Source organism: Oncorhynchus mykiss, unplaced genomic scaffold (assembly GCF_013265735.2).
Source record: "Oncorhynchus mykiss isolate Arlee unplaced genomic scaffold, USDA_OmykA_1.1 un_scaffold_235, whole genome shotgun sequence".
NCBI lineage: Eukaryota > Metazoa > Chordata > Actinopteri > Salmoniformes > Salmonidae > Oncorhynchus > Oncorhynchus mykiss.
Window position 1 is genome coordinate 384,570 of NW_023493701.1, and position 20,075 is coordinate 404,644.

General features: G+C 49.6%; 1 protein-coding gene across 1 annotated transcript in view; it reads right to left on the bottom strand.

Moving 5' to 3' along the window:
* LOC110512656 (protein sidekick-2-like) overlaps positions 1 to 20,075 on the bottom strand; it is a gene marked incomplete at its 5' end in the record, with an annotated part of 75,587 nt that overhangs the window by 5,981 nt on the left and 49,531 nt on the right. The window contains 6 exons of the mRNA XM_036973362.1: positions 11,870 to 12,014; positions 13,771 to 13,911; positions 14,175 to 14,339; positions 14,537 to 14,662; positions 17,701 to 17,862; positions 19,317 to 19,454. Coding sequence (XP_036829257.1) covers positions 11,870 to 12,014; positions 13,771 to 13,911; positions 14,175 to 14,339; positions 14,537 to 14,662; positions 17,701 to 17,862; positions 19,317 to 19,454 — 877 coding nt within the window. The remainder of the gene's footprint in view (positions 1 to 11,869; positions 12,015 to 13,770; positions 13,912 to 14,174; positions 14,340 to 14,536; positions 14,663 to 17,700; positions 17,863 to 19,316; positions 19,455 to 20,075) is intronic.

The following is a 20,075-nucleotide window of genomic DNA, read 5'->3' on the forward strand; positions in this document are numbered from 1 at the left end:
CAGTTCCTCATTGACATTCTATGTGCATGTCAAGTTACACTTTATATAAGAGGTCAACACAATGCTGCTGCCTTAACATTCAACAGGCTTCCTTCTGCTTGTGTTCTGTTGAGTGTCAAATTACAGCATCAGACAAAGGCCAGTTATTATTGGTCAGGACAGACCCCCTGTTCCCCTGCTCCCCTGCTCCCCTGGTCCTCTGTTCCTCTGCTCCTCTGCTCCCCTGCTCCTCTGCTCCCCTGCTCCCCTGGTCCTCTACTCCCCTGCTCCTCTGCTCCCCTGCTCCTCTGCTCCCCTGGTCCTCTACTCCCCTGCTCCCCTGCTCCCCTGTTCCTCTGCTCCTCTGCTCCCCTGCTCCTCTGCTCCCCTGCTCCTCTGCTCCCCTGGTCCTCTACTCCCCTGCTCCTCTGCTCCCCTGCTCCTCTGCTCCCCTGCTCCTCTGCTCCTCTGCTCCCCTGCTCCCCTGCTCCCCTGCTCCTCTGCTCCCCTGCTCCTCTGCTCCCCTGGTCCTCTGCTCCCCTGGTCCTCTGCTCCTCTGCTCCCCTGCTCCCCTGGTCCTCTACTCCCCTGGTCCTCTGCTCCCCTGCTCCTCTGCTCCTCTGCTCCTCTGCTCCCCTGGTCCTCTGCTCCTCTGCTCCCCTGGTCCCCTGCTCCCCTGGTCCTCTCCTCCCCTGGTCCCCTGCACCCCTGCTCCCCTGGTCCCCTGCACCCCTGCTCCCCTGGTCCTCTACTCCCCTGCTCCCCTGCTCCCCTGCTCCTCTGCTCCCCTGCTCCTCTGCTCCCCTGCTCCTCTGCTCCCCTGGTCCTCTACTCCCCTGCTCCCCTGCTCCTCTGCTCCCCTGCTCCTCTGGTCCTCTTGGCACAGATCTCCTCTGAGACACATGGAGCAGCTCTGTGAGAGTTCTTAGTGCACATGGCACCCTATATTCCTCATAGTCCCTATATAGTGCACAACCATAGTCTAGACCAGAGACTATGGTAAAAAAAGTAGTGCACTATATAGGGAATAGGGTGCCATTTAGAACGCAAACAATGACTTATATATACACTAGATGAAAGAGAGGAGCTGTTTTGAAGCCACCACGCATCCATCTTGGCACTCCCCCAACCTAGTAAAAAAATATTTTGGAAGCTTAAGAAAAGCAGTTATTTTCGTTTAATGCAGATACTTTTAAATGATATTATGTCCCTGTAGAATTCCAATGTATTCCAATGGCTGACCGGTGGCTTGTCAATGGCCAATACATAGCATGAGCAATCCAGGGTCTCTATACATCACTGTAGTCATACTTAGTTATAGGGTGAGAACACTGAACACTGTCCTCCAGACAGACACTACATTAGGATGTTAATGGCAGAGCAGACCAGAGCAACGTTTCTGTGATGTTTGTTTAGGAAACACAGATAGTGTAGTTTTACTGGGCCTATCAGAGCTGGGGTAAACAACCTGTGGTATGGTTCTACTGGGCCTATCAGAGCTGGGGTAAACAACCTGTGGTATGGTTCTACTGGGCCTATCAGAGCTGGGGTAAACAACCTGTGGTATGGTTCTACTGGGCCTATCAGAGCTGGGGTAAACAACCTGTGGTATGGTTCTACTGGGCCTATCAGAGCTGGGGTAAACAACCTGTGGTATGGTTCTACTGGGCCTATAAGAGCTGGGGTAAACAACCTGTGGTATGATTCTACTGGGCCTATCAGAGCTGGGGTAAACAACCTGTGGTATGATTCTACTGAGCCTATCAGAGCTGGGGTAAACAACCTGTGGTATGGTTCTACTGGGCCTATCAGAGCTGGGGTAAACAACCTGTGGTATGATTCTACTGGGCCTATCAGAGCTGGGGTAAACAACCTGTGGTATGATTCTACTGGGCCTATCAGAGCTGGGGTAAACAACCTGTGGTATGGTTCTACTGGGCCTATCAGAGCTGGGGTAAACAACCTGTGGTATGATTCTACTGGGCCTATCAGAGCTGGGGTAAACAACCTGTGGTATGATTCTACTGGGCCTATCAGAGCTGGGGTAAACAACCTGTGGTATGGTTCTACTGGGCCTATCAGAGCTGGGGTAAACAACCTGTGGTATGGTTCTACTGGGCCTATCAGAGCTGGGGTAAACAACCTGTGGTATGGTTCTACTGGGCCTATCAGAGCTGGGGTAAACAACCTGTGGTATGGTTCTACTGGGCCTATCAGAGCTGGGGTAAACAACCTGTGGTATGGTTCTACTGGGCCTATAAGAGCTGGGGTAAACAACCTGTGGTATGATTCTACTGGGCCTATCAGAGCTGGGGTAAACAACCTGTGGTATGATTCTACTGAGCCTATCAGAGCTGGGGTAAACAACCTGTGGTATGGTTCTACTGGGCCTATCAGAGCTGGGGTAAACAACCTGTGGTATGATTCTACTGGGCCTATCAGAGCTGGGGTAAACAACCTGTGGTATGATTCTACTGGGCCTATCAGAGCTGGGGTAAACAACCTGTGGTATGGTTCTACTGGGCCTATCAGAGCTGGGGTAAACAACCTGTGGTATGATTCTACTGGGCCTATCAGAGCTGGGGTAAACAACCTGTGGTATGATTCTACTGGGCCTATCAGAGCTGGGGTAAACAACCTGTGGTATGGTTCTACTGGGCCTATCAGAGCTGGGGTAAACAACCTGTGGTATGGTTCTACTGGGCCTATCAGAGCTGGGGTAAACAACCTGTGATATGGTTCTACTGAGCCTATCAGAGCTGGGGTAAACAACCTGTGGTATGATTCTACTGGGCCTATCAGAGCTGGAGTAAACAACCTGTGGTATGGTTCTACTGGGCCTATCAGAGCTGGGGTAAACAACCTGTGGTATGATTCTACTGGGCCTATCAGAGCTGGAGTAAACAACCTGTGGTATGATTCTACTGGGCCTATCAGAGCTGGGGTAAACAACCTGTTGGTTATGTGTTGCGGCGCTAAGCTAACGGACCTCGTGGTGGTTGAGATATTAGGATATAGTCTTCGGTTCAGAGTCCGATTCCTCCAGGGCAGGGTGAACCGATTCCTCCAGGGCAGGGTGAACTGATTCCTCCAGGGCAGGGGAAACCGATTCCTCCAGGGCAGGGTGAACCGATTCCTCCAGGGCAGGGGAAACAGATTCCTCCAGGGCAGGGGAAACCGATTCCTCCAGGGCAGGGGAAACAGATTCCTCCAGGGCAGGGGAAACAGATTCCTCCAGGGCAGGGGAAACCGATTCCTCCAGGGCAGGGGAAACAGATTCCTCCAGGGCAGGGTGAACCGATTCCTCCAGGGCAGGGGAAACAGATTCCTCCAGGGCAGGGGAAACAGATTCCTCCAGGGCAGGGGAAACCGATTCCTCCAGGGCAAGGGAAACAGATTCCTCCAGGGCAGGGGAAACAGATTCCTCCAGGGCAGGGGAAACAGATTCCTCCAGGGCAGGGGAAACAGATTCCTCCAGGGCAGGGGAAACCGATTCCTCCAGGGCAGGGGAAACCGATTCCTCCAGGGCATGGGAAACCGATTCCTCCAGGGCAGGGTGAACAGATTCCTCCAGGGCAGGGTGAACTGATTCCTCCAGGGCAGGGGAAACAGATTCCTCCAGGGCAGGGTGAACTGATTCCTCCAGGGCAGGGGAAACAGATTCCTCCAGGGCAGGGTGAACCGATTCCTCCAGGGCAGGGGAAACAGATTCCTCCAGGGCAGGGGAAACAGATTCCTCCAGGACAGGGGAAACCGATTCCTCCAGGGCAGGGGAAACCGATTCCTCCAGGGCAGGGGAAACAGATTCCTCCAGGGCAGGGTGAACCGATTCCTCCAGGGCAGGGGAAACAGATTCCTCCAGGGCAGGGTGAACCGATTCCTCCAGGGCAGGGGAAACCGATTCCTCCAGGGTAGGGTGAACCGATTCCTCCAGGGCAGGGGAAACAGATTCCTCCAGGGCAGGGTGAACCGATTCCTCCAGGGCAGGGGAAACAGATTCCTCCAGGGCAGTGGTGAACCGATTCCTCCAGGGCAGGGGAAACAGATTCCTCCAGGGCAGGGGAAACAGATTCCTCCAGGGCAGGTGAAACAGATTCCTCCAGGGCAAGGGAAACAGATTCCTCCAGGGCAGGGGAAACAGATTCCTCCAGGGCAGGGGAAACAGATTCCTCCAGGGCAGGGGAAACCGATTCCTCCAGGGCAGGGGAAACAGATTCCTCCAGGGCAAGGGAAACAGATTCCTCCAGGGCAGGGGAAACAGATTCCTCCAGGGCAGGGTGAACCGATTCCTCCAGGGCAGGGGAAACAGATTCCTCCAGGGCAGGGGAAACCGATTCCTCCAGGGTAGGGTGAACCGATTCCTCCAGGGCAGGTGAACCGATTCCTCCAGGGCAGGGGAAACAGATTCCTCCAGGGCAGGGTGAACCGATTCCTCCAGGGCAGGGGAAACAGATTCCTCCAGGGCAGGGGAAACCGATTCCTCCAGGGCAGGGTGAACCGATTCCTCCAGGGCAGGGGAAACCGATTCCTCCAGGGTAGGGTGAACCGATTCCTCCAGGGCAGGGGAAACAGATTCCTCCAGGGAAACCAGAGAGAGCCCGTGTCTCAAATGACACCCTGTTCCATATGGGCCCTGGTCAAAAGAAGGGCACTATATAGGGAATAGAGTGTTATTTGGGACGTAGACAGGGTGGTTCTGCAGTGCACCCATTATGGAGGAATGTGTTAGATGGATGGAGGTCGGGAGAGGGGGGGGGGGGGGGGGGGGGGGCAGTGCTGGTCCCTCCCTGACTGAGGAGGCCCGGGACGGAGATCAAAGGAACCAGCGCTGCATCCTGCCTCCCTTCTCTCTGAAGTGCTCCAGTCGGGTGCAGCTTCGTTAATGACCGGCTGCACTGAGAGGGAGAGGGTGGGGTGAGGGTGGAGGGTGGGATTGAAGGAGGTAGAGGAGAGGGAGAGGGTGGGGTGAGGGTGGAGGATGGAGGGTGGAAGGAGGTAGAGGAGAGGGAGAGGGTGGGGTGAGGGTGGAGGATGGAGGGTGGAAGGAGGTAGAGGAGAGGGAGAGGGTGGGGTGAGGGTGGATGATGGGATGGAAGGAAGGAAGTAGAGGAGAGGGAGAGAGTAGTAGAAGTGATGGGGGAAGGCGGGAGGGAAGGAATTAGGAAATGGGTAGGGGGTACTGATCAATTATTTAAATTCTCTCTTTCCTATCGCCTCTGAATTTTAAGTAGGTCCTTCATCACAACTTCCCTCCTCCTCATGTCCTCCTTATTAGCCCAAATCCTTTTGTTGCCTTACCTCTTTCATAGACCACACTGTTATGTAGTCAGTGTCTTCCAAACACCTTAGACAATCTCAATGATTTAGCCATTTCATGTGGCCTATGTAAATGTCCCCTTGTAACCTGGTACGTGAAAGATGGCACTGAGACAGTGCCGTCGTCTGTTTAATGTGGTTGAAATGGTTCTGCGGGACAAGCCGTGTCAGTCCCACCTCTTTCCATCTTACTGCACCAGGTTTAAATGGTTCTGGGGGACAAGCCGTGTCAGTCCCACCTCTTTCCATCTTACTGCACCAGGTTTAAATGGTTCTGCGGGACAAGCCGTGTCAGTCCCACCTCTTTCCATCTTACTGCACCAGGTTTAAATGGTTCTGCGGGACAAGCCGTGTCAGTCCCACCTCTTTCCATCTTACTGCACCAGGTTTAAATGGTTCTGGGGGACAAGCCGTGTCAGTCCCACCTCTTTCCATCTTACTGCACCAGGTTGAAATGGCTCTGCGGGACAAGCCGTGTCAGTCCCACCTCTTTTCACCTTACTGCACCAGGTTGAAATGGCTCTGCGGGACAAGCCGTGTCAGTCCCACCTCTTTCCATCTTACTGCACCAGGTTTAAATGACTCTAATCTCATTTAAAGACAATGACTGGTTTCTGTACTTCATTAGTATTTTGTACAGATTGACCTCACAAACCCTCTTTGGTTTGAGCTGTTGTAGCATGTCTCCGACGTTAAACCCACGGATGTAAACTACCGATGTGAGGGAGCGAGAGAGACGGAAAGAGAACTGGAGAGAGAGAAATAAAGAGATAAAGATAGATAGAGAGGGAGCGTGGTCTAGACCTTCAGAGGTACAGACTCTACAGTAAACATCTCAGACCTCATCCAGTAAACATCTCAGACCTCATCCTGGCCTTCAACAGAACAGACTACAGTAAACATCTCAGACCTCATCCTGGCCTTCAACAGAACAGACTACAGTAAACATCTCAGACCTCATCCTGGCCTTCAGCAGAACAGACTACAGTAAACATCTCAGACCTCATCCTGGCCTTCAACAGAACAGACTACAGTAAACATCTCAGACCTCATCCAGTAAACATCTCAGACCTCATCCTGGCCTTTAGCAGAACAGACTACAGTAAACATCTCAGACCTCATCCTGGCCTTCAACAGAACAGATTACAGTAAACATCTCAGACCTCATCCAGTAAACATCTCAGACCTCATCCTGGCCTTCAGCAGAACAGACTACAGTAAACATCTCAGACCTCATCCAGTAAACATCTCAGACCTCATCCTGGCCTTCAGCAGAACAGACATTATGGTGGAGAAAATCAATGACCTAACAGTTTTTCTGCTTTACTTTATGTTCTTGATGACTGAGGGGCCCCTAGAAGGAAAGGGTCATTTTCCTCGACCTGCACTCCTGAAATAACTTTATAATACGTGAACAGTGAACACGGTTAGTTACCCAAGTCATTGGCCATGAAAAGCAACCCACAGGGCCTGGCTGTCTATTCATTGAGTTCAGACCTAATCAACAGAGAGAGGTCTTCCATGAGGATAATCTTTAAAGGGGTTTGTGTCCGCTGATCAGTCTGCCTTACCACCTCCTCTCTCCCCCTGCCTTACCTCCATCTCCTTCCTCCTCTCTCCCCCTGCCTTACCCCCTCTCCTTCCTCCTCTCTCCCCCTGCCTTACCTCCCTCGCCTCCTCCTCTCTCCCCCTGCCTTACCACCTCTCCTCCTCCTCTCTCCCCCTGCCTTACCTCCCTCGCCTCCTCCTCTCTCCCCCTGCCTTACCACCTCTCCTCCTCCTCTCTACCCCTGCCTTACCTCCCTCTCCTTCCTTCTCTCTCCCCCTGCCTTACCCCCTCTCCTTCCTCCTCTCTCCCCCTGCCTTACCACCTCTCCTCCTCCTCTCTACCCCTGCCTTACCTCCCTCTCCTTCCTTCTCTCTACCCCTGACTTACCTCCTCTCCTCCTCCTCTCTACCCCTGCCTTACCTCCCTCTCCTTCCTTCTCTCTACCCCTGCCTTACCTCCCTCTCCTTCCTCCTCTCTACCCCTGCCTTACCACCTCTCCTTCCTTCTCTCTCCCCCTGCCTTACCTCCCTCTCCTTCCTTCTCTCTCCCCCTGCCTTACCACCTCTCCTCCTCCTCTCTCACCCTGCCTTACCTCCCTCGCCTTCCTTCTCTCTCCCCCTGCCTTACCCCCTCTCCTCCTCCTCTCTCCCCCTGCCTTACCTCCCTCTTCTTCCTTCTCTCTCCCCCTGCCTTACCACCTCTCCTCCTCCTCTCTCCCCCTGCCTTACCTCCCTCGCCTCCTCCTCTCTCCCCCTGCCTTACCTCCCTCTCCTTCCTTCTCTCTCCCCCTGCCTTACCTCCCTCTCCTTCCTTCTCTCTCCCCCTGCCTTACCCCCTCTCCTTCCTCCGCTCTACCCCTGCCTTACCTCCCTCTCCTTCCTTCTCTCTCCCCCTGCCTTACCACCTCTCCTCCTCCTCTCTCCCCCTGCCTTACCTCCCTCGCCTCCTCCTCTCTCCCCCTGCCTTACCTCCCTCTCCTTCCTTCTCTCTCCCCCTGCCTTACCTCCCTCTCCTTCCTTCTCTCTCCCCCTGCCTTACCCCCTCTCCTTCCTCCGCTCTACCCCTGCCTTACCTCCTCTCCTTCCTCCTCTCTACCCCTGCCTTACCACCTCTCCTCCTCCTCTCTCCCCCTGCCTTACCTCCATCTCCTCCTCCTCTCTCACCCTGCCTTACCTCCCTCTCCTTCCTTCTCTCTCCCCCTGCCTTACCTCCCTCTCCTTCCTTCTCTCTCCCCCTGCCTTACCCCCTCTCCTTCCTCCGCTCTACCCCTGCCTTACCTCCTCTCCTTCCTCCTCTCTACCCCTGCCTTACCACCTCTCCTCCTCCTCTCTCCCCCTGCCTTACCTCCATCTCCTCCTCCTCTCTCACCCTGCCTTACCTCCCTCTCCTTCCTTCTCTCTCCCCCTGCCTTACCTCCCTCTCCTTTCTTCTCTCTCCCCCTGCCTTACCTTCCTCTCCTTCCTTCTCTCTCCCCCTGCCTTACCTCCCTCTCCTTCCTTCTCTCTCCCCCTACTTTACCTCCCTCTCCTTCCTTCTCTCTCCCCCTGCCTTACCCCCTCTCCTTCCTCCTCTCTACCCCAAAATTCCTTACCTCCTCTCCTTCCTTCTCTCTCCCCCTGCCTTACCCCCTCTCATTCCTCCTCTCTCCCCCTGCCTTACCCCCCTCTCCTTCCTCCCCTCCTCTCCCCCTGCCTTATCCCCCTCTCATTCCTACCCCTCCTCTCACCCTGCCTGAGGGGGGGTACCCCCTCTTCTTCCTCCCCCACCTGACTCCCTGCCTAGACTTCAATACATACACCTCAGTCCTTCCACACAGATCAGAGAGAGAAAGCACAACAGAACAGAACCCATGATGGAGCAGATGCTGAATGTATTATTGGTTCATCAGACTGTATAACAGCTAATCCATCACTCCATCCATCCTGTAGTTGTTATTGTCTGAAGATAAAAAGGCATGTTTCAACTGCAGTTGATCTCCTGAATAATCTTCTTCCTAATCAATAAGTATGCACTGAGCATGTGAGCTTTAATCCCAGCCATGAACTCTCAGAATGAGAGCTATTATCTCAGCCATGAACTATCAGAATGAGAGCTATTATCTCAGCCATGACCACTCAGAATGAGAGCTATTATCTCAGCCATGACCACTCAGAATGAGAGCTTTAATCTCAGCCATGAACTATCAGAATGAGAGCTATTATCTCAGCCATGAACTATCAGAATGAGAGCTATTATCTCAGCCATGAACTATCAGAATGAGAGCTTTAATCTCAGCCATGAACTATCAGAATGAGAGCTATTATCTCAGCCATGAACTCTCAGAATGAGAGCTTTAATCTCAGCCATGAACTATCAGAATGAGAGCTATTATCTCAGCCATGAACTCTCAGAATGTGAGCTTTAATCTCAGCCATGAACTATCAGAATGAGAGCTATTATCTCAGCCATGACCCCTCAGAATGAGAGCTTTAATCTCAGCCATGAAATATCAGAATGAGAGCTATTATCTCAGCCATGACCCCTCAGAATGAGAGCTATTATCTCAGCCATGACCCTCAGAATAAGAGCTATTATCTCAGCCATCACCCCTCAGAATGAGAGCTATTATCTCAGCCATGACCCTCAGAATGAGAGCTATTATCTCAGCCATGACCCCTCAGAGTCAGAGCTATTATCTCAGCCATGACCCCTCAGAATGAGAGCTATTATCTCAGCCATGACCCCTCAGAATGAGAGCTATTATCTCAGCCATGACCCCTCAGAATGAGAGCTATTATCTCAGCCATGACCCCTCAGAATGAGAGCTATTATCTCAGCCATGACCCCTCAGAATGAGAGCTATTATCTCTGCCATGACCCCTCAGAATGAGAGCTTTAATCTCAGCCATGAACTATCAGAATAAGAGCTATTATCTCAGCCATGACCCCTCAGAATGAGAGCTATTATCTCAGCCATGACCCTCAGAATGAGAGCTTTAATCTCAGCCATGAACTATCAGAATGTGAGCTTTAATCTCAGCCATGAACTATCAGAATGAGAGCTATTATCTCAGCCATGACCCCTCAGAATGAGAGCTTTTATCTCAGCCATGAGCCTCAGAATGAGAGCTTTAATATCAGCCATGAACTCTCAGAATGTGAGCTTTAATCTCAGCCATGAACTATCAGAATGAGAGCTATTATCTCAGCCATGACCCCTCAGAATGAGAGCTTTAATCTCAGCCATGAAATATCAGAATGAGAGCTATTATCTCAGCCATGACCCCTCAGAATGAGAGCTATTATCTCAGCCATGACCCTCAGAATAAGAGCTATTATCTCAGCCATCACCCCTCAGAATGAGAGCTATTATCTCAGCCATGACCCTCAGAATGAGAGCTATTATCTCAGCCATGACCCCTCAGAATAAGAGCTATTATCTCAGCCATGACCCCTCAGAATGAGAGCTATTATCTCAGCCATGACCCCTCAGAATGAGAGCTATTATCTCAGCCATGACCCCTCAGAATGAGAGCTATTATCTCAGCCATGACCCCTCAGAATGAGAGCTATTATCTCAGCCATGACCCCTCAGAATGAGAGCTATTATCTCTGCCATGACCCCTCAGAATGAGAGCTTTAATCTCAGCCATGAACTATCAGAATAAGAGCTATTATCTCAGCCATGACCCCTCAGAATGAGAGCTATTATCTCAGCCATGACCCTCAGAATGAGAGCTTTAATCTCAGCCATGAACTATCAGAATGAGAGCTATTATCTCAGCCATGACCACTCAGAATGAGAGCTATTATCTCAGCCATGACCCTCAGAATGAGAGCTATTATCTCAGCCATGACCCCTCAGAATGAGAGCTATTATCTCAGCCATGACCCTCAGAATGAGAGCTATTATCTCAGCCATGACCCCTCAGAATGAGAGCTATTATCTCAGCCATGACCCCTCAGAATGAGAGCTATTATCTCAGCCATGACCCCTCAGAATGAGAGCTATTATCTCAGCCATGACCCCTCAGAATGAGAGCTGTTATCTCAGCCATGAACTCTCAGAATGAGAGCTATTATCTCAGCCATGACCCCTCAGAATGAGAGCAATTATCTCAGCCATGACCCCTCAGAATGAGAGCTATTATCTCAGCCATGACCCCTCAGAATGAGAGCTGTTATCTCAGCCATGACCACTCAGAATAGATGGTTTATTGTGAAACATGGGGCCTTTTGGTAGCCTAGTGGTTAGAGTGTTGGACTAGTAACTGAAAGGTTGCAAGATCAAATCCCCGAGCTGACAAGGTAAAAATATGTCGTTCTGTCCCTGAACAAGGCAGTTAACCCACTGTTCCATCATTGTAAATAAGAATTTGTTCTTAACTGACCTGCCTAGTTAAATAAAATAAAAACATGACCCTCAGAATAGATGGTTTACTGTGGAACGACCCTCAGAATAGATGGTTTACTGTGGAACATGACCCTCAGAATAGATAGTTTACTGTGGAACATGAGTCTCAGAATAGATGGTTTACTGTGGAACATGAGTCTCAGAATAGATGGTTTACTGTGGAACATGACCCTCAGAATAGATGGTTTACTGTGGAACATGAGTCTCAGAATAGATGGTTTACTGTGGAACATGAGTCTCAGAATAGATGATTTACTGTGGAACATGACCCTCAGAATAGATAGTTTACTGTTAAACATGAGTCTCAGAATAGATGGTTTACTGTGGAACATGACCCTCAGAATAGATGGTTTACTGTGAAACATGAGTCTCAGAATAGATGGTTTACTGTGGAACATGAGTCTCAGAATAGATAGTTTACTGTTAAACATGAGTCTCAGAATAGATGGTTTACTGTGGAACATGAGTCTCAGAATAGATGGTTTACTGTGAAACATGACCCTCAGAATAGATAGTTTACTGTTAAACATGAGTCTCAGAATAGATGGTTTACTGTGGAACATGACCCTCAGAATAGATGTCATGCAGAAATCGTGTGTGTGTGTGTGCTCGCGCATGTGTGTGTTACTGACCGTGTGTAGATGCCGTTCTTGCGGCAGAAGGAGTTCTTGACTGACAGGCGTCTGTTGTTGAGTTCCAGGGCGGGGAAACGTCCCTCGTCCAGCCTGACCATCTCCCCATGGGACAGGGGCAGCGAGGTGCTGTTACTGTGGCTCCCTAGGTGGGGGTAAGAGGACACTGGGAGAAGGTTAGTCCATTGTCCTGGTGGTGAGTTTGGACCACAGTAAAACAAACAACTTGTCAGTGGTACAAAATGTCTGTGTTGCCAGGGGTGGCTGGGGGGTAGCTGGGGGTGCAGGTTCTAAAAGGGGCTCTTTGTGTCCCAGACAAACACTGTCCTTGTCTCTCCTGGACCAGCCAAAGCCCTGTTGACTGACCCCTGACCCCTACAGGACCCCTGGACACTGTGGGACCACTCTCAACACCACACTAAACACTAACGGGGCGTTAAAAGGTAATGATGTGAGATCGCGGCAGGCTTGACCTCTCTTCCACTCCTTCCTCTCTCCTGTTCCTCTCCACCTCTCTTTCTCTCCATCCCTGTGAGTTCTAACAAGTCGTTATCAAGTGATTATTTTACTGGATTTGGCCATCAGTACTCCTACAAAAAATGCAGAGGAGAAGCAGTGGCAGTCAACCCATGATGCCAGAGTCCAACAGTGATGTTACCTGGGATGACTCAGCAGAGTGTCAGTCTGGCACTGTGGGGTCAGGGACAGAAGTCACACACAGTGTACTGACTGGATGACTATTGGCTTTAAACATCAGAACAAACCCTGGACACTCACACTGGCAGATCGATACCCATTCTTTCTAAACAGGGGACAATAATGACCTCTCGTCTCTCATTCTCCTGTCTACCTGTGCTTAAGTAAGGCACTTTGTGATAACTGTTACTGTTAAAAGGGCTAGAACTGAATTTGATAGTGCTTTTAGCTTGGTCTTATATTGCAATGGTCATGCAGTATTTTTACAATTGTATAAATAGTTTTCAGATGTTCCAATCACAACTGATGACTCTGGGCTATTCTCCTTACGGGCCAGCTTCTCAGACACAGATTAAAACTAGTCCTGGACTGAAAAGATAGATCAATGGTGAATCTCCATCGAAACATTTTTTGTTGTTGTCCAGAACCAGTCTTAATCTGTGTCCGGGAAACCACCCCTCAAAAGTATCAATAACTTGGGAATGGAATGTTGGGAATGGAATGTTGGGAATGGAATGTTGGGAATGGTATGTTGGGAATGGAATGTTATGAATGGAATGTTAGGAATGGAATGTTAGGAATGGAATGTTGGGAATGGAATGTTGGGAATGGAATGTTGGGAATGGATGTTAGGAATGGTATGTTGGGAATGGAATGTTAGGAATGGAATGTTAGGAATGGAATGTTAGGAATGGAATGTTGGGAATGGAATATTAGGAATGGAATGTTGGGAATGGAATAATAGTAATGGAATGTTGGGAATGGAATGTTGGGAATGGAATGTTGGGAATGGAATATTAGGAATGGAATGTTGGGAATGGAATGTTGGGAATGGAATGTTGGGAATGGAATATTGGGAATGGAATGTTGGGAATGGAATATTGGGAATGGAATGTTGGGAATGGAATGTTGGGAATGGAATATTGGGAATGGGATGTTGGGAATGGAACATTAGGAATGGAATATTGGGAATGGAATGTTGGGAATGGAATGTTGGGAATGGAATATTGGGAATGGAATGTTGGGAATGGAACATTAGGAATGGAATATTGGGAATGGAATGTTGGGAATGGAATGTTGGGAATGGAATATTGGGAATGGAATGTTGGGAATGGAATATTAGTAATGGAATGTTGGGAATGGAACAAAGATTTGAAAGAAACATGAGGACAGTTATATATGGAGCAGTTCTCTGTGTTGTCTACCTGAGTCAGCCTTCTTGGTGTACTTCTTACTCTGGCCCCTGATGATGAGGATGAAGACGAGGAGGAGGATGAAGATTAGGCCCACCAGAGCAATGACCACCAGGAACCACCACTCTTCATAGAAGGGAGACACTTTCTGGGCTGGAGATGAGAGTCACAAGAGAGCTAGATAACATATATCTGTACCAAGAGGAAGAACAAGTCACTAACTAAACCTATACTGTATGGGCTGGCTTCCCGGACCTAGATGAAGACAAGTACAGAGTTAAAATGTAAGTCAAATAGAAATTCCACTGGTTAAAATAGTTTTAGTCCTGGAATAGGCTCAATCAGGTCTCGGAAAGGCATCCATATGTATGTTGTAATATTCAGACATGTATTATAACTGAACAAGCATAACTAACCAGAGATAGAGGGTGAAGGAGCACTGGGGGAGCCATAGCCGTAGTCGTTGACCCCAATGACCCGGAAGTCATAAGTAACCCCTTCTCTCAGCATGTCCAGGTTCAGTGTGTATGATGTCACTTCCTTTGGAATGTCTTTGATGAGGATATCCCACAGTCCTTCATCTAGAGGGGAGCAGGAAATACAGAGTGTTTGATTGAGCCTGCCTGGAGTCCCAGATGGGTGGGTTTTGCACTTTCACACTATTCCAACTGGTTCCATTGGTTCCACTGGTTCCACTGGTTCCATTGGTTCCATTGGTTCAGTTGCACCAGGCAAGCTTACGGTCTAATATCTAATATCTAATATCCCTTGGACTCACCAGAGGGCCTGGCCTCAATGACGTAGCGTGTAATGGGAGCTCGGCCTGGGTCTCCACTGGTCCAGTGTAGGGTGAGGGCCGTGCCGTACCGGGAGATAAAGGGTTCACCTGGAGGGCCTGGGGCTCCTAGAGGGGAGGGGTGTGGAGAGGAGGGGAGAGTATGGGAGGGGTGGGGAGAGGAGGGGAGGATGGGGGAGAGGAGGGGAGAGGATGGGAGGGGTGGGGAGAGGAGGGGAGGATGGGGGAGAGGAGGGGAGGGGAGAGGATGGGAGGGGTGGGGAGAGGAGGGGAGGATGGGGGAGAGGAGGGGAGAGGATGGGTGGGGAGAGGAGGGGAGGATGGGGGAGAGGAGGGGAGAGGATGGGAGGGTGGGACAGATGGGAGGAACAGGACAGATATGTACATTCTGTAATACGACAAACAGAGCACTGACAAAGCCAGCAGTAGGGAGAAAACCTTTTAAAACTTTTTTAAACAGGGAGGTACTAGCTGAACTTCTCCAATAAGAACACAGACCTTCATTTTCTGTTGCAAAACATCTCGCTACAGTGTTCCCTACTGAACACGACCTATGACCAGCCAGGCTACCTTCTCCTGGTCCGGTAGTGATGTTAGCTGGACCAGAGATACTGTGTTACATACCTTCTCCTGGTAGCGGGACCAGAGATACTGTGTTACATACCTTCTCCTGGTCCGGTAGTGATGTTAGCTGGACCAGAGATACTGTGTAACATACCCTCTCCTGGTCCGGTAGTGATGTTAGCTGGACCAGAGATACTGTGTTACATACCTTCTCCTGGTCCAGTAGTGATATTAGCTGGACCAGAGATACTGTGTTACATACCTTCTCCTGGTAGCTGGACCAGAGATACTGTGTTAACATACCTTCTCCTGGTCCGGTAGTGATGTTAGCTGGACCAGAGATACTGTGTTACATACCTTCTCCTGGTCCAGTAGTGATGTTAGCTGGCCCAGAGATACTGTGTTACATACCTTCTCCTGGTAGCTGGACCAGAGATACTGTGTTACCTACCTTCTCCTGGTCCGGCAGTGATGTTAGCTGGACCAGAGATACTGTGTTACATACCTTCTCCTGGTCCGGTAGTGATGTTAGCTGGACCAGAGATACTGTGTTTACATACCTTCTCCTGGTCCGGTAGTGATGTTAGCTGGACCAGAGATACTGTGTTACATACCTTCTCCTGGTAGCTGGACCAGAGATACTGTGTTACATACCTTCTCCTGGTAGCTGGACCAGATATACTGTGTTACCTACCTTCTCCTGGTCCGGCAGTGATGTTAGCTGGACCAGATATACTGTGTTACATACCTTCTCCTGGTCCAGTAGTGATGTTAGCTGGACCAGAGATACTGTGTTTCATACCTTCTCCTGGTCCGGTAGTGATGTTAGCTGGACCAGAGATACTGTGTTACATACAGTGCCTTGCGAAAGTATTCGGCCCCCTTGAACTTTGCGACCTTTTGCCACATTTCAGGCTTCAAACATAAAGATATAAAACTGTATTTTTTTGTGAAGAATCAACAACAAGTGGGACACAATCATGAAGTGGAACGACATTTATTGGATATTTCAAACTTTTTTAACAAATCAAAAACTGAAAAATTGGGCGTGCAAAATTATTCAGCCCCTTTAAGTTAATACTTTGTAGCGCCACCTTTTGCTGCGATTACAGCTGTAAGTCGCTTGGGGTATGTCTCTATCAGTTTTGCACATCGAGAGACTGACATTTTTTCCCATTCCTCCTTGCAAAACAGCTCAAGCTCAGTGAGGTTGGATGGAGAGCATTTGTGAACAGCAGTTTTCAGTTCTATCCACAGATTCTCGATTGGATTCAGGTCTGGACTTTGACCTGGCCATTCTAACACCTGGATATGTTTATTTTTGAACCATTCCATTGTAGATTTTGCTTTATGTTTTGGATCATTGTCTTGTTGGAAGACAAATCTCCGTCCCAGTCTCAGGTCTTTTGCAGACTCCATCAGGTTTTCTTCCAGAATGGTCCTGTATTTGGCTCCATCCATCTTCCCATCAATTTTAACCATCTTCCCTGTCCCCGCTGAAGAAAAGCAGGCCCAAACCATGATGCTGCCACCACCATGTTTGACAGTGGGGATGGTGGGTTCAGGGTGATGAGCTGTGTTGCTTTTACGCCAAACATAACGTTTTGCATTGTTGCCAAAAAGTTCACTTTTGGTTTCATCTGACCAGAGCACCTTCTTCCACATGTTTGGTGTGTCTCCCAGGTGGCTTGTGGCAAACTTTAAACTACACTTTTTATGGATGTCTTTAAGAAATGGCTTTCTTCTTGCCACTCTTCCATAAAGGCCAGATTTGTGCAATATACGACTGATTGTTGTCCTATGGACAGAGTCTCCCACCTCAGCTGTAGATCTCTGCAGTTCATCCAGAGTGATCATGGGCCTCTTGGCTGCATCTCTGATCAGTCTTCTCCTTGTATGAGCTGAAAGTTTAGAGGGACGGCCAGGTCTTGGTAGATTTGCAGTGGTCTGATACTCCTTCCATTTCAATATTATTGCTTGCACAGTGCTCCTTGGGATGTTTAAAGCTTGGGAAATCTTTTTGTATCCAAATCCGGCTTTAAACTTCTTCACAACAGTATCTCGGACCTGCCTGGTGTGTTCCTTGTTCTTCATGATGCTCTCTGCGCTTTTAACGGACCTCTGAGACTATCACAGTGCAGGTGCATTTATACGGAGACTTGATTACACACAGGTGGATTGTATTTATCATCATTAGTCATTTAGGTCAACATTGGATCATTCAGAGATCCTCACTGAACTTCTGGAGAGAGTTTGCTGCACTGAAAGTAAAGGGGCTGAATAATTTTGCACGCCCAATTTTTCAGTTTTTGATTTGTTAAAAAAGTTTGAAATATCCAATAAATGTCGTTCCACTTCATGATTGTGTCCCACTTGTTGTTGATTCTTCACAAAAAAATACAGTTTTATATCTTTATGTTTGAAGCCTGAAATGTGGCAAAAGGTCGCAAAGTTCAAGGGGGCCAAATACTTTCGCAAGGCACTGTACCTTCTCCTGGTCCGGTAGTGATGTTAGCTGGACCAGAGATACTGTGTTTCATACCTTCTCCTGGTAGCTGGACCAGAGATACTGTGTTACATACCTTCTCCTGGTCCAGTAGTGATGTTAGCCTCCACCTCCGGCCCGTAGGTGAGGGTCTTGGCCCGGATCCTGAAGTTATAGGTCACCCCGTCAGCCAGGTCCTTAATCTTCATCCACAGGGGGGTGCTGCCCTTCACGTCCACTGTGACTATCTTACTAACACCTGGAGTGGAGTAGAGAGGAGACAGAGAGGAGTCAGTATAGAGATACAGGCTGGAGATACTGGAGATACTGGAGGCTAGAAGCTACACCACCTCCCTACTGACAGTTCATGGTAGCACCTTTCCACCTCCCTAATGACAGTTCATGGCACCTTTACATCTCCCTACTGACAGTTCATGGTAGCACCTTTCCACCTCCCTACTGACAGTTCATGGTAGCATCTTTCCAGCTCCCTACTGACAGTTCATGGTAGCATCTTTCCACCTCCCTACTGACAGTTCATGGTAGCATCTTTCCACCTCCCTACTGACAGTGCATGGTAGCACCTTTCCACCTCCCTACTGACAGTTCATGGTAGCACCTTTCCACCTCCCTACTGACAGTTCATGGTAGCATCTTTCCACCTCCCTACTGACAGTTCATGGTAGCACCTTTCCACATCCATACTGACAGTTCATGGTAGCATCTTTCCACCTCCATACTGACAGTTCATGGTAGCACCTTTCCACCTCCCCACTGACAGTTCATGGTAGCACCTTTCCACCTCCCTACTGACAGTTCATGGTTGCTCCTTTCCACCTCCCTACTGACAGTTCATGGTAGCACCTTTCTACCTCCCTACTGACAGTTCATGGTAGCTCCTTTCCACCTCCCTACTGACAGTTCATGGTAGCACCTTTCCACCTCCCTACTGACAGTTCATGGTATATAAGCATGAGTGTCCCCTCCAGATAAACAGATGTGACATATCACTGCACACCTCCAGATAGAGAGACATGTTCCTCCACCATCCCAGACCCTGCTGTGCCTCTTTCCCTCCCACATGGCTGACTGCTCTAGGGGCCAGAGAGAAGCCATTAGTGGCCAACAGGCCAGGGACCACAGAGGTTCTCTACCTCCCATTCCCATACTGTCTGTTCCTAATTACTACGGAATCTGGAGACCCAACCACACATACCAGCTATTAGCTGGGTTTTCTCTCAACAGGAGAGAGAGGAAGTTGTAAACAAGCTGACTGCATGTGGCCCCAGGGCCGGCCTAGAACTACCCAGCTGTAACAGATTAGGACACCAATCTAAGACCATGGCGGCGGTGATGCTAGCCTATGACTGTAAATCATCTCACGGACTGATAGCAAACCATCTAGCTATCTGGGTAGTTTAAAGGCCTAACAAAGTAACTAACAGCCTTCCAGCCTTCCAGGCTCCAGAGGTTCTCACCGTCCATGGGTGTGTGAGTGTGTGTGTTTGTGTGTGTTTGTTTGTCTGTGTGTGCATGTTTGCGTGCATGTGTGTGTGTGTATGTGTGTGTGTGTTTTCTTACTATCAACACTGTGTGTGTGTTTGTGTCTCAGCATCCATGAGACTGTGTGTGTGCGCGTGTGTGTGCGCATGCGTTCATGTGTGTGTGTGTGTTTTCTCACTATGAACATGCGCGTGTGTGTGTGTGTCTCACCATCAACAGGTGTGCAGGGCTCGTAGACCAGGCGGTAGCCCTCGATGATGCCGTTGGCCTGGCCTGGCTCTCCCCACGACATGTTGACTGACGTGGTGGTCAGCTCACTGAAGTGGAGGAAGCTGGGTCTGCTGGGGGCTGGAGAGGAGGACGAGGGGGAGGGAGGGGGAGAGGGAAGGAGGGAGAGGGAGGAGAGAGGGGGGAGATAGAGAGGGAAAGAGGGAAACAGGAGAGGAGAAGGAGAGAGAGAGCCATGGTTAGGGAAGGACACTTAGGCTGGCGCACCAGGTCCTAGATCACATGACAACACCCTCCATCCGGGATATGCTGTTGTACAAATCAAACACACTACTGAAAGCCTTATCTGGAAAGCCACAATGTGATTGAGTTTAGTCCATATCCTGGCAGTCTGCTTCATTCATCAAAGTCATTATGCTGAAGCAATACTAGTATTATTCTTGGGGACTGGGACAGATACAATCATCCATTCATCCCCTGACCTTCCAGAAGTCATGTGAGAGTTCTGCATTAAATTGCCAAGGCTTTGGGTTGGCTCCTCTCCCAGTTACCCTGCAGAGCAGAGAGGAGCGAGGAGCCAGAATATTCTGCAGTCTCTCTGTTTTAACTCCAGAGCCCTGCAGAGCAGAGAGGAGCGAGGAGACAGAATATTCTGTGGTCTCCTCAGTACTTCATCCCCTCTGCCTCTCTCTGCAATGTCACAGTCCTTCAAGAGGCCAGGTGACCAGCCTGGCTGCGGGA